At 34.5% G+C, this 12,686-nt stretch overlaps 1 protein-coding gene and 1 pseudogene across 1 annotated transcript in view; both read left to right on the top strand.

The window, feature by feature from the left end:
- NBAS (NBAS subunit of NRZ tethering complex) overlaps positions 1-12,686 on the top strand; it is a 388,176-nt gene that overhangs the window by 155,637 nt on the left and 219,853 nt on the right. The window contains exons 27-28 of the mRNA XM_032172256.2: positions 2,798-2,860; positions 4,902-5,024. Coding sequence (XP_032028147.1) covers positions 2,798-2,860; positions 4,902-5,024 — 186 coding nt within the window. The remainder of the gene's footprint in view (positions 1-2,797; positions 2,861-4,901; positions 5,025-12,686) is intronic.
- LOC116480279 (small ribosomal subunit protein eS26-like) lies at positions 1,262-1,846 on the top strand (annotated as a pseudogene).

The following is a 12,686-nucleotide window of genomic DNA, read 5'->3' as shown; positions in this document are numbered from 1 at the left end:
GGCTCTGTGGGAACCTTATGATTCCTCTGTCAGCTTCATATCTCATTTCTTGTTCTAAGTTGACCAGGCAAAATCACTGACTTCCAACTCGTGTGCATAACTCTTACAAGTAAATATATCAGGCTTTGTTTTCCACTAAGCTCAAATAGCATAAATATCAATCAGAGCTTATCTATTATTAAATAGTAATTTGTCTACTTTGAGGAGATTGTCATGGTATCAATAGGATGATTATATTAGAAACTTTTTTTTATGTAGATGTTACAGTTAGGGGATTAACATATTTGTTTTTGAAGAATGTATAGGCTAAGAAATGCCTCTCATGTATACATAGCCAAAAGCTTTTCTTGGCTTCAGATTAATGATTTCTGATGTAACATTTTTTAATGTAAACCCCAAAAATGGCTTGATATTTTCTTGTTACTCCATTTATTTCTTAATGATTGCATTTCATGTTTCTAATTTTCGAAGTAAATTGTAATTACAAATTAGCCTTGTATTAAAATATAGGGCTCAAAATATTTTCTGTGGTTCTCTTTGTTCTTCATGCCAAGTTTGTCAATTTATATTCTCTCAGTGATTATTTATTTTTAGTGGTAGTTGTTATTTATCAAATGGTAAACTATAAATACATCCATTTGCTATTTGAGAAATGAGCAGTCACTCATTTAATCTAATTTTTGTGCATCTTACCTAGGCAGATTACTTAATCTGGCTAAAAAAACTTTACTCATTATGTTCGTGAATGTCAGTTCACAAAGGAAGAATATTGTATCTCTAATATCTATGATAAATGATTATAATAGAGCTGTAAAATGATAGTTTCAAAAATATTGTTGAATAAGGCCAGGTGCAGTTACTCATGCCTGTAATCCCAGCACTTTGGAAGGCCAAGGAGGGAGAATCAGTAGAGACCAGTCTGGGGAACATAGGAAGACCCCATCTCTACAAAAAAATTTAAAAATTAGCTGGGTGTGGTAGTGTATACAGCTTTAGTCCTAGCTACTCAGAAGGCTGAGCCAGGAGGATCGCTTGAGCCCGGGACGCAGAGGTTGCAGTGAGCCATGATCCTGCTACTGCATTCCAGCCTAGGTGACAGAGCAAAACCCTGTCTCAAACAAAACAAAACAAACAAACAAAAAAACCGTACACAAACGCACACACACACACACACACACACACACACACACACACTGCTGACTATGTTAAGGGAAGTTAGCTCTGATGAATAATCTTCTGAAGGACTTTAAGTAGATTATATCCCACTCATCACTCTTGTTCAAAGCCTGAAACTTAGTTTAAACAGATAGTGTAGTCTTTGTAAATTGCAGTGATTAATTGTCAAATACATTTAGACCAGGCAGATAGATAGTTTTAAAAATAATGAAGGTTTTTTGTCCAAAGCAGGACATTTTTAATTTTCCAAGTCCACGCAAAGATTTTTTGTTTGGGCTTATTGTTAATAAAGCCATTGCTTTCTCTGGTGCGGGCCTCCAAGATGACAAAGAAAAGAAGGAACAATGGTCATGCCAAAAAGTGCCACAGCCACATGCAGCCAGTTCACTGCATGAACTGTGCCTGATGTGTGCCCAAGTACAAGGGCATTAAGAAATTTGTCATTTGAAACATAGTGGAGGCCACAGCAGTCAGGAACATTTCTTAAGCAAGCATCTTCGATGCCTATGTGCTTCCTAAGCTGTATGTGAAGCTACGTTACTGTGTGGGTTGTGCAATTCACAGCAAAATAGTCAGGAATTGATATCGTGAAGCCTGCAAGGACCGAACACCCCCATGCCGATTTTGACCTGCGGGTGCTGCCCCACAACCCCCACCGAAGCCTATGTAAGGAGCTGAGTCCTTAAATAATGAAGACAGACTATTCTCTGGAGAAAAATACAATGGAAATTGTACTGAAAAAAAATAAATAAAACCATAAGATCTTGCTGGAATTTAGGTGGGGCATTGCATAGAAGGCACCTGAGAGTGGCAGCGGCAGTGTTTCTCAGTTGAGAGTGTTTGGGACACAGAGTTGTCTGGGGTGAAAGAGGGCTTTTATGGCAGTTATAATCTTTTTCACCATATCCCTGTATTCACTTGCACATATGTTGTGCCATACTTAATCTTCCCTACCAGCCACATTTTTATTAGTTTGTGATCTTTTTCATGATGGTGTTTCTCCTAGTCCCTGCTTGTTGGCTTCCTCAGAAAGCATTTGCTTTTCATCTTCACTCCCTACTAGGGATTATCTATGTGATGGATATACTTCTCACTGATTCTTTAACATTGAAGTGGATGGGATTTCCTTCCCTTAAAGCACAAGGGATGATTATGTGGAAGAACTTTTCTGAGTATATGGAATCCTAATGGAAACTTCCTGGAGAGGAGGGGGTCCTAAGTTGTGTAGATAGGCCTAGGAGAAAGCCAACACGGCTATGCTTTTTCTTAATCTGTTTTATTGGTTTAAAATAACAGTAGTAAAGAGTGATTTTACCTTTTACCTCATCTTAAATAATCGATTTATAATTTTTTTTTTAACCTTTAAGCAAAACTGAACCAAAAGTACCCTAGAAAATAGTTGTTCATATCTGACTAATCTGTAACAGAGAATATTGTTCTACTCTAGCATTTCTTATATAATTTTCTTGAATCATTAATAATGCTGAATGAGTTTAGGTAATATTGTTATACATTACATATAAAAGAAACATATTTTTTTCACTTCATTAAGTTTTGTATTTTATTTAAAAAGCTAATACTAAACTTGAGGGCTTTTATTTTTCTTCTTTTAATTTATTAGTGATAACACAGAGGCAACCACAAAGCTTCATGACATGGTAGACCAACTGGAACAAATTCTCAGGTGAGAAAAATGACAGTTTTTTTTTGTTCCATACTTATTAAGGGAATTTGTCCAAGAAATGTCACGCTAAGTCTGCCTGTGAGTCATTGTTTCTATTTTAACCTCATTTTTGTTTGATTGTTTTGGGAGTGAATTTTCTTAATAACAAATACACTGCACCCCTATTGTAGTGGAGTGATAGAATAATAACATGGTCTTTGAAAATCTGCCTTCAAATTTAGACGTTACCACTTACTAGTTGTGTGATCTTTGGGCCTAGGGTTTTCTTACATATAATATCTAACTCACGAAATTGTGGAATCAATATTAGATTAAGCATTTAAAGTGCCTCCTACATAGTGGGCACATAACAAATGTTAGTTCCTGCAGCAATTATTGCATCTTTATCAGCAAACAATGTTCAATACACTAACTTCCCTTTTTAGGGCATAATACACTGAATTGACTATTTGTATTATGTCAAACTGCATTAGAACCCTCATGGAACGCTGGAGGAATATTCTCTACTGTTGTAATAAAATGTTAAACTATCTCTTCTGGAGATTGAAATCATCTTAATTTCCCATGTAGAAAGTCTGATATTGTTTACTAATATTTATTTTTATGTTTATATAAATATGCACATTTAACTTTATTGTATTAAAAGTAAAATTTTAAGAATAATAAACTCTGGTCTTCCAATATATAATTGTAGAAATATATAGCTAATAACATTACTAATAGTATGTATGATAATTTGGAGTCCACTGATTAGAAATCTTATTCAAATTAATGGACTTTAGTGTAAAAATATTTCAAATTGCCTTTAAGGGAACAGAATGTTTTTGTGTACCATAATATGTGAGTTTAATAGAGAATTAACTGTTCAGTTTCCTGAAGATCTGTGTTTATTAATACCTAGCTTGATTCCTGTTATTCTGTGTTCTGAAAGTTATACAGTTGTATTTCTTGAAAAATGTTTACAAAATCAGCTTTTCCTATTATAGGTTGGCTTGTGTCTGCCCTCCCCGCTACCTTCCTAACACATTCAGTTTAGTTTGACTAAGACTTGGTGGGTTGAGTCAGTGTAAATTCATTCTCTACAAATCTGCATAGTTACCTTAATTTCTCTAGGAAAATTGAGAAGAGATAGCTCAAAGACACACAGTGAAATAAATGTAATTTATTTCATCACATGTCTGGTTGTAACCATGGGTGGTCCTGGTAGTTTTATTATGCCATCAATACCTCAAGGAAACACTTAACACCCTGCAGGTTTCTGGATGATGTTTAGGTTTCGCTATTTAGCTTAATTTACTGTGCTTTCAAAATAAGAGCTTTGTATTCCTTTTCCACCTCATAGCCCCAGACACTTGATAAATGTTTTAGTATACATAATGCCAGGTGACTTTACTGATGAAACCTATTTTCTGAAGAGTTACTGGATTTGATCCAGTAACTCTATTCAGTCCTGTAGTAGTCAGTTCATAAATGTGAGATTTTGTGAGTCAGATCAAGTATTTATATGATGTTGATGATTATGGAATGGGATATCTCAAGAAGATTCATATGGGACAGAGAATTTTTGACATATCTTGTATATTTATAAAATGGATTCTTGACAGAGAATGAGCCTGATGATTTCCAGTCTTCCAACTCTAACATTCTTGGTTTATTGCTTTTCTAGTAGTCTTGCCTATAACAGAATACTCAATAGGATTAATAAGAGTTAAAACTGTACTGGAAGTATAGATTTGGCTTATTTTACTGACAGGTGCTGTGGCAAAAAAGATTTTTGAGATAAAGATAGGTCATGCTTTCTTTTAGTATGCTTCTTAGCCCAACTACATTCTAATAAAAGTCAATGAGAAAGGTAAGATTTGTTATATAATTATTCAATTTTTTTCTTTTTTGCTGAGAATCAGTTATATGTAAAATTGGATTACACTATGGGATAATTTTTTTTTAATACTAAACACTGAAGTGCTACCTCTGTGCCTAAGATTCTTAGATTCTTTTTGTTTGGTAGCAAGACATTAAATAATTCTTTTTTCACTTATAGTGTGTCAGAGCTTTTGGAAAAACATGGACTCGAGAAACCAATTTCATTTGTTAAAAACACTCAATCTAGCTCAGAAGAGGCACGCAAGCTGATGGTTAGATTGACGAGGCACACTGGCCGGAAGTGAGTAATAAAATTAATTGATACTTGGGTCAATTAATTTTAAATATTTTTAAAAGTATTTCCCTTTTTCTGACAACCTCATTGTGTTATAACTAATAATAAACTGCACATATTTAAAGTGTAAGTATAATTTGACAAGTTTTGATATATGTGTGTACCCATGGGAAACCATCATTATGATTAAGATAATAAACATATCCAGTACCCCTGAAAGTTTTTTGATTACTCCTTTAGAATCCTTTCTCTCTTGCTTTTCTTTATCATGCTCCCTTCTCCTCATCAGGGCTACCACTAATCTATTTTCTTTTCTTCTTTATATTACTTTGCATTTCCTAGAATTTTATAGAAATAAATCACACAGTGTAACTTTTTTGTTTGTGTGTTTGTTTGGCTTTCACTCAGTATAATTATTTTGTGATTCATCCATGTTGTGTCATGGATCAGTAGTTTATTTCTTTTTATTTGCTGAATGGCATTTCATTGTATGGAGTTTTCACACCCTGTTTACCACTTCTGTGTCCATGGACATTTGGGTTATTTTGAGTTTTGGCTTTTACAAATAAAGTTGCTATGACTTTTCATATGCAAGTGTTTGTGTAGACATATGCTTTCCTTTCTCTCAGACAAATACCTAAGGATGAAATGGCAGGATCATTTGGTAGGTGAATAGTTAACTTTCAAAAACTGCCAACCTGTTTTTTAAAGGATTTGTACCATTTTACTTTCCTACTACTCTTGCAGGAGAGTTGCAGTTGCTACATCCTACATTGCTCTTCTATATCCTCATCAATGCTTGGTGTGGTCAGTGCTTATTTGCTATTTGTATATTTTCTTTACGTGTCTTTAAAACTGAGTTATTTTTCTTTTTGTTGAGTTTTGGGAGTTTTCTTATATATTCTAGATATAAGTCCTTTTATTAGATATATGCTTTGTGAAGATTTTCTCCCATTTGTGCCCTGTCTTTTCGTTATCTTACCTTTGTGTTTTGAAGAGTATGCTTTTTAAAAATTTGCCTTTTAATCAATTTGTACTTTTTTATTGCTTTGCCACAATGTTTTTCTCCTCCCTTTGTTAGCAAAATTTTTGGTTTTACATTTTACATTTAGACCCATGAACCATTCTGAGAGTCCATTTTTGTTTATTGTTCAAAGTATGGATCAAAAAACTTTTTATATCTAATTATTCCTCACCATTTGTTAAAAAAGCCATCTTTTACTGAATTACCTTTGCAATTTTCTTGAAATCTGTTGTCTGTGTAAATGGGGGCCTAGTTTTTGATTATTTTGTTCCATTGTTCCATTTATTTATCTTTCTTCCAATATCATACTGTGTTAATTATTGCAGATTTCTATTAAGTATTGAAATTAGATAACATTAGTCTCCCAGCTTTGTTTTTTTTCCCCAAAGTTGTTTCATTATAGGGCCTTTGCAGTTCCATATGCATTTTAGAATAAGCTTACCAATTTCTTCATTTGGAATTTTGATAAGGATTGCATCAAATCTGTAGGTCAATTTGGAGAGTGTTGCTATCTTACGTCAATATTAAGTCTTCCAATCCATGAACACAGGATGTCTTTCCCTTTACTTAGTTCTTCTTTAATTTCTTTAAATGATCTTGTAGTTTTCAGTGTACTATTCTTGCATTTATTTTGTTAAATTATTCTTAAGTATTTTATTCTTTTTTGGTCCTATTGTAAAGGGAATTGCTTTCCTAATTTCATCTTCAGATTGTTCCTTCCTAATGTGTAGAAATACAGTTGATTCTTCAATATATTGATCTTATGTCCTCTAACTTTTCTGGGCTTACTTATTAGCTCTAATAGTTTTTCTTTGCAGACTACATGGGATTTCCTATATAAAAGAGTACACTATCACAGGAAGGTAGATCTTCCTGTGATAGTGTTTCTTTACCTCTACAATATGAGTTTGTAGCAAGATACTTTCTACTCTCCAAGCTTTTTTTGTTGTTGTTATATAATTTACTTTTATGTATGTTAAAAACCCCACTTTGCATTGTATTATTATTTGCAAGCAGTAAACTGTTTTTTAAAGTGATGTAAACAGTGTGAAAAATGTGTTGCATATTTATCCATGTAGTTACCGTTTCTGGCACTTTTTATTGTTTATGTAGACTTATGTTTCCATCTGGTTGCATTTTCTTTTTGTCTAGAAGGTTTCTTTTGATTTTTTTTTGTAGTGCTAGGATGCCAGTGATTCATTTGTACATCTTTGTTTGTTTAAAAAAGTCTTTATTTCACATTTTTCTCTGAAGGATATATTCACTTGGTATACACTTCAAATTTGACAGTTTTTTTTTTTTTTTTTAGTATGCTACAGTACAGAAATTGCTCCACTGTCTCCTAGCATGCATTTTTTTCCAAAGAGAAATCTGCTGTCAGAGTTAATCTATTTCTGATGTGTTTCTCATATTTTTAAAATTGCTATTGTGAATGTCTCTTTTTGACATCAGTTTCAAATTTAATTTCATGGTGTAGTTTTCTTCAAAACGCATCTTGGATCTTGGATCTTGGGTCTTTGGGTTTATAGTTTCCATCCAACTTGGAAAATTTTTGCATATTTCTTCTCCTTTATCTTCTGCTCCTCTCCTTTCAGGACTCCAATTACACATCTATTAGGACCTTTCAAGTTGCCTCATAGCTCATCAATACTGTGTTACTTGTTTATTTGTTTTAATATTCTTAGGTATTTTTGTTTCATTTTGGATAATTTCTATTGCTGTTTTTTAAAGTCCACTAAATCTTTTTTTCTCTCATGTCTCATCAATTTGTACATTCATTATATTTTTCCTTAAGAGTTTTTTTTTTTAAATCTCTAAGAGTTCAATTTTGGTTTTTATTAAACTTTCATGCCTCATTAACTTTTTGAACATACGTTAAACAGTTATAATACATTTTAAAACACTCTTGTCGGTTTTTCTAACACCAGCGTTTGCTTTTTCTAACATTTCTCTTCTTTTTAAAAGCATCTTTCTAACATCTGTGATACCCATCTAATATCTGGATAGGTTTTGAATAATTTTTTCTTCACTATCTGTCATATTTTTCATGTCTTTCAATGCAAAATAATTTTTTTTTTTTTTTTGAGATGGAGTCTTGCTCTGTCACCCAGGCTAGATGCAGTGGTGCGATCTCGGCTCACTGCATCCCCCACCTCCTGGGTTCAAGTGATTCTCCTGCCTCAGCCTCCTGAGTAGCTAGGATTACAGGCACGCTGCCTGCCCAGATAATTTTTGTATTTTTAGTAGAGACGGGATTTCACCATGTTGGTCAGACTGGTCTCAAACTCCTGACCTCGTGATCCACCTACCTCGGCCTTCCAAAGTGCTGGGATTACAGGCGTGAACCACCATGCCTGGCTGCAAAATAATTTTATTGAATACTAGACATTATGAATTTTTCCTTCTTGTATGCTATCATATTTTTGTATTTTTATAAATTTTCTTTTTTAAAAAATTAAGTTTTATTTTATATATTTAAAGTATACAACATGATGTGATGGGATACATATAAATAGTAAAAATGTTACTATGGTGAAACAAATTAACATTCATCATCTCACATAGTTATCTATTTTATTTTGTTTGTGTGGCAGGAGCAGCTAAAATCTACTCTTTTAGCGTGATCCCATATACAGGACAATTTTATTACCTATAGTTCTCATGGTGTGCAGTAGACCTCTAGGCTTGTTCATGTACATAACTGCTACTTTGTATCCTCTAATCTGCATCTCCTTATTTGTCCCCTCCAACCCTTTATGGTAACCACTGTTTTGGTGTCTATTTTTTTATATTTGATTTTTTAAAATTCTACATATAAGTGAAAACATGCAATATTTTTCTATGTCTCATTTATTTCACTTAGCATAAATATTCTTGTACTTTTTTCTGGGACATGGTTAATTTACTTGCAAACAGTTTAATCTTTTTGCTTCTTGCAGTTGAGATGGAGGAAGAGCTCCTTCTAGGGCTCATTATTCCCCATAACTGAGCTGAGACTCTGCTTAATGCCTGTGTGTCTTGAGGTTTTCCAGCATGTGTGAGCTTGACAATATGTTTTCTTTTCCCCCTTTTCTTTTCCTAGCCTCAGGCAGTTTTATCGTAGGCATTTATGGCTTCTACTTGGCTGAATATTCGTGGGGACCCTTCGCAGATCTTGGGAATTTCTTCCAGTTCTGCTGTGTCCTCCCTGGTGCTTCGTCCTGCATGTGCTTTATCTGCTTTGGTTTCTCTGGAATTTCAGTTTTGTCTTCTCAATGCAGGGACTCCACAAGTCTCTGCTTAGATTGATCCTTTCTTGTGCTGTGGCCTGGAATCTTTCTCAAGGCAGTAAACTGGGGTAGTCTTAAGAGTCATCTCAGCAGTGAGCCATGATCGTGCCACCGCACTCCAGTCTGGGTGACAGAGTGAGACCTTGCCTCAAACAACAACAACAATAAAGACTTGTTTTTATCTCTCAGGAATCACTGTCTTTCATTGCCTGATGTCCAGCATTTTTGCATATTTTTACTTGTTTTAGCCTGGATATTTAATTCATTTCCTTTTGCTTAATCTTTTCTGAATGTGAACATCCCTTTGGAAGTTCCCCCTTGATCCATGTCTTTCATGTCTTCTAAGTTCCTGTAAGGAAGTCATATTAGGAAATTATCTTGACTCAGCAATCAGATGACTTGGATTCTGGTTCTAACTCCACAGTATACCATCAACTCTTTTTTATAAAAAAGATGTTTACTGCTTCATACATTTTTATAAAATGATCATACCATACCCATGTAGCCAGCAATTAAGTGAAGAAATAGTGCATTATTCTTCTGTCAATATGGGCTTCCCTGAGGCTAAGATTAGAGTGTAAGTTGTTTGTTTGGAAGGTAATTCTAGCCTCACATCAGTAGGAGAATGGGGAACTGATACAGGAAAGAAAAGGGAGCCAATACTGGTTGTATTACATAAGCGGGTTTTCCACCATGGACTAGGGCTCAGTATTGCTGGGGTCATCTGGGAGTTGGAGGACTACTCATCTACCCTCTTGTGGCTATCACTGTTTGAGAGCCGGTCTGACGAGTGTTAACTCCCTTACACTTCCAGCATAACTAAGGATGCCATTTGGCAGTGGAAGTCCTTAGACAGAAGTCTGGTTGCTAAAGTAGGATGCTATCCATGTGTATGACAAGCTCACAGCAGTGAGAACTGAGTGTATATATATATGAATTGTTTGTGCTATAAGTTACCCCCCTTCAAAACACTAAAACACTATAGATTAACTTTGCCTCTTTTTTTTTTTTACTTTATATAAATGGAATTATATAGTGTATAGATTTGTATGTAGCTTCTTTCTCTCGACATTATATTTGTGAGATTCCTCTGTATTGTTGGTATAACATTAGTTTGTTCATTCTCAATGTTGGGAAGTATTCCATTTTGTGAACGTAACTCATTATTTATACATTCTCTGTTGATGGACATTTGAATTGTTTCTTAGTTTCTCCTGTAATTAATACTACTGCTATGAATAAATTTGTACTTAATCTGTCTTCTGGTGTACATATTTCTGTCCTTCACTTGAATATCTACCTAGGAGTGGAATTGCTGAGTCATAGGATGTACCTGAGTTCAACTTTAGAAGATTCTGCCAAACAGTTTTTCAAAATGGTTGTACTGTGTATATTTCTGTCAGCAATGTGTAAGAGTTATGTCACTCCACTATGTCACAAATACCTGATACTGATTTTCTTTTCTCCCATTTTAACCATTTAGATGGGTATATAGTGGCATTTCATTGTCTTTTTAAAATATGCATTTCTTTTTTTTTAAATATGCATTTCTTACATGACTAGTGAAGTGGAAAACATTATAAGGGTATCAAAACATTAAATACCTAAGAATAAATCTAACATGAGATGTGCAGGACTAATGAAGTGGAAAACTTTATAATAGTATCAAAACATTAAATACCTAAGAATAAATCTAACATGAGATATGCAAAAGTATCTATATGAAAATTATGAAACATTGTTGAGATCCATTAAAGATCTGAAGAAATGGAGGAATACCTCATGTTTATAGATTGGAAGAGTCAATAGTGGAAAGACGTCAATTCTTCTCACTCATCTGTTTTTTTTCCTGCATTCCCAATAAAAATTCCAGCAAATGTATATATTCATTTGAGAGTTGCACAAGTATAGAATCTTTGATACAGACATTATGACAGGTACATAGTTGATGCTCAGAAAATATTTAATGTGTTGCTTAATAAAGATTTGGTGAATGGGCCAGGAGGCACAGTGGCTCATGCCTGTAATCCCAGCACTTTGGGAGACAGAGGCGGGCAGATCGCTTTGAATTTAGCAGCTCAAGACCAGCCCAGGCAACATGGCAAAACCCTGTTTTTACAAAAAACAAACAAATATTAGCTGGGTGTGGTTGCTTAGGCTTGTAGTCCCAGCTACGTGGGAGGCTGAGGTTGGAGAATCACTTGAGCCCAGGAAGTGGAGGTTACATTGAGCCGAGATCTTGCCACTGCACTCCAGTCTGGGCAACAGAGTAAGACACTGTCTTAAAAAAAAAAAAAATTGCAGATGAATGACTTACTCATTTTTTAATATGTGTTGCTTAAAACACTGATAATTTTTAGCTACTCATTTCAAAGGAATAAGTGAGAATAAGTGAGTAAAAAGATAATGACAGATTTAAAAAATCTAGGAAAACTTTGTTTCATTTTGTCTCTTTCTATATTGTCATCATTTAAAGTAGAACATCTAATGAAATTAGAAATTTTGCTAAGTTATTTGGAAGTTCACTTAGAGCCAGTTACAATAGAGACAGGAAAACTGAACAATTAATATTCATACATTCATTACGCCTGTAATCCCAGCACTTTGGGAGGCCGAGGTGGGTGGATCACGAGGTCAGGAGATCGAGACCATTCTGGCTAACATGGTGAAACCCTGTCTCTACTAAAAATACAAAAAATTAGCCGGGTGTGGTAGCAGGCGCCTGTAGTCCCAGTTACTTGGGAGGCTGAGGCAGGAGAATGGCGTGAACCCAGGAGGCAGAGCTTGCAATGAGCTGAGATTGCGCCACTGCACTCCAGCCTGGGTGACTACGTCAAAAAAAAAAAAAAAAAATTCATACTTTATAATTGTGCATTTATTTATGAATTGTTATTTACATTATTTAATGAATATTTTATTATGAATTTTGACATACTTTGTGTCAGTATTATGCTTGATGTCTGGCTTACAAAGGAAAAGATATAGTACCTCCCTGGTCCAGAGGGGGATACACTCAATTAATATGAAGAGAATATTTATAAAGGCTATGAAGGCCATGAGAGAACTAACAGATTACTCTGTAGAAAAATTGGCAACATAGTACATCCAATATATATTTAAAAAAGAAAAGAAAAATTGGCAACAGAGTTGAAAGACATTTCAATTAGATGATATCCAAATGGTCAATAAAGAAACTAACAACTTTTTTACCTAGTAGTCATTTAGTTTATGCATAAAATAAAGGGTAACTATGACTTGGAGGTGCTTGCCGGACAGTAGGTGGAGATGCTGCTGTGAAGGTGGACATGAAGATCAGCAGAGAAGTCCGAACTGGAGTTATGGATTTGAGAGTGATCCCCATGTGTGTATGGGAAG

The sequence above is a fragment of the Hylobates moloch genome, unplaced genomic scaffold, assembly GCF_009828535.3.
Source record: "Hylobates moloch isolate HMO894 unplaced genomic scaffold, HMol_V3 SCAFFOLD_13, whole genome shotgun sequence".
Classification (NCBI taxonomy): domain Eukaryota; kingdom Metazoa; phylum Chordata; class Mammalia; order Primates; family Hylobatidae; genus Hylobates; species Hylobates moloch.
Note: the sequence above shows the minus strand (reverse complement) of the source record. Positions and strands in the feature narration are given on the sequence as shown.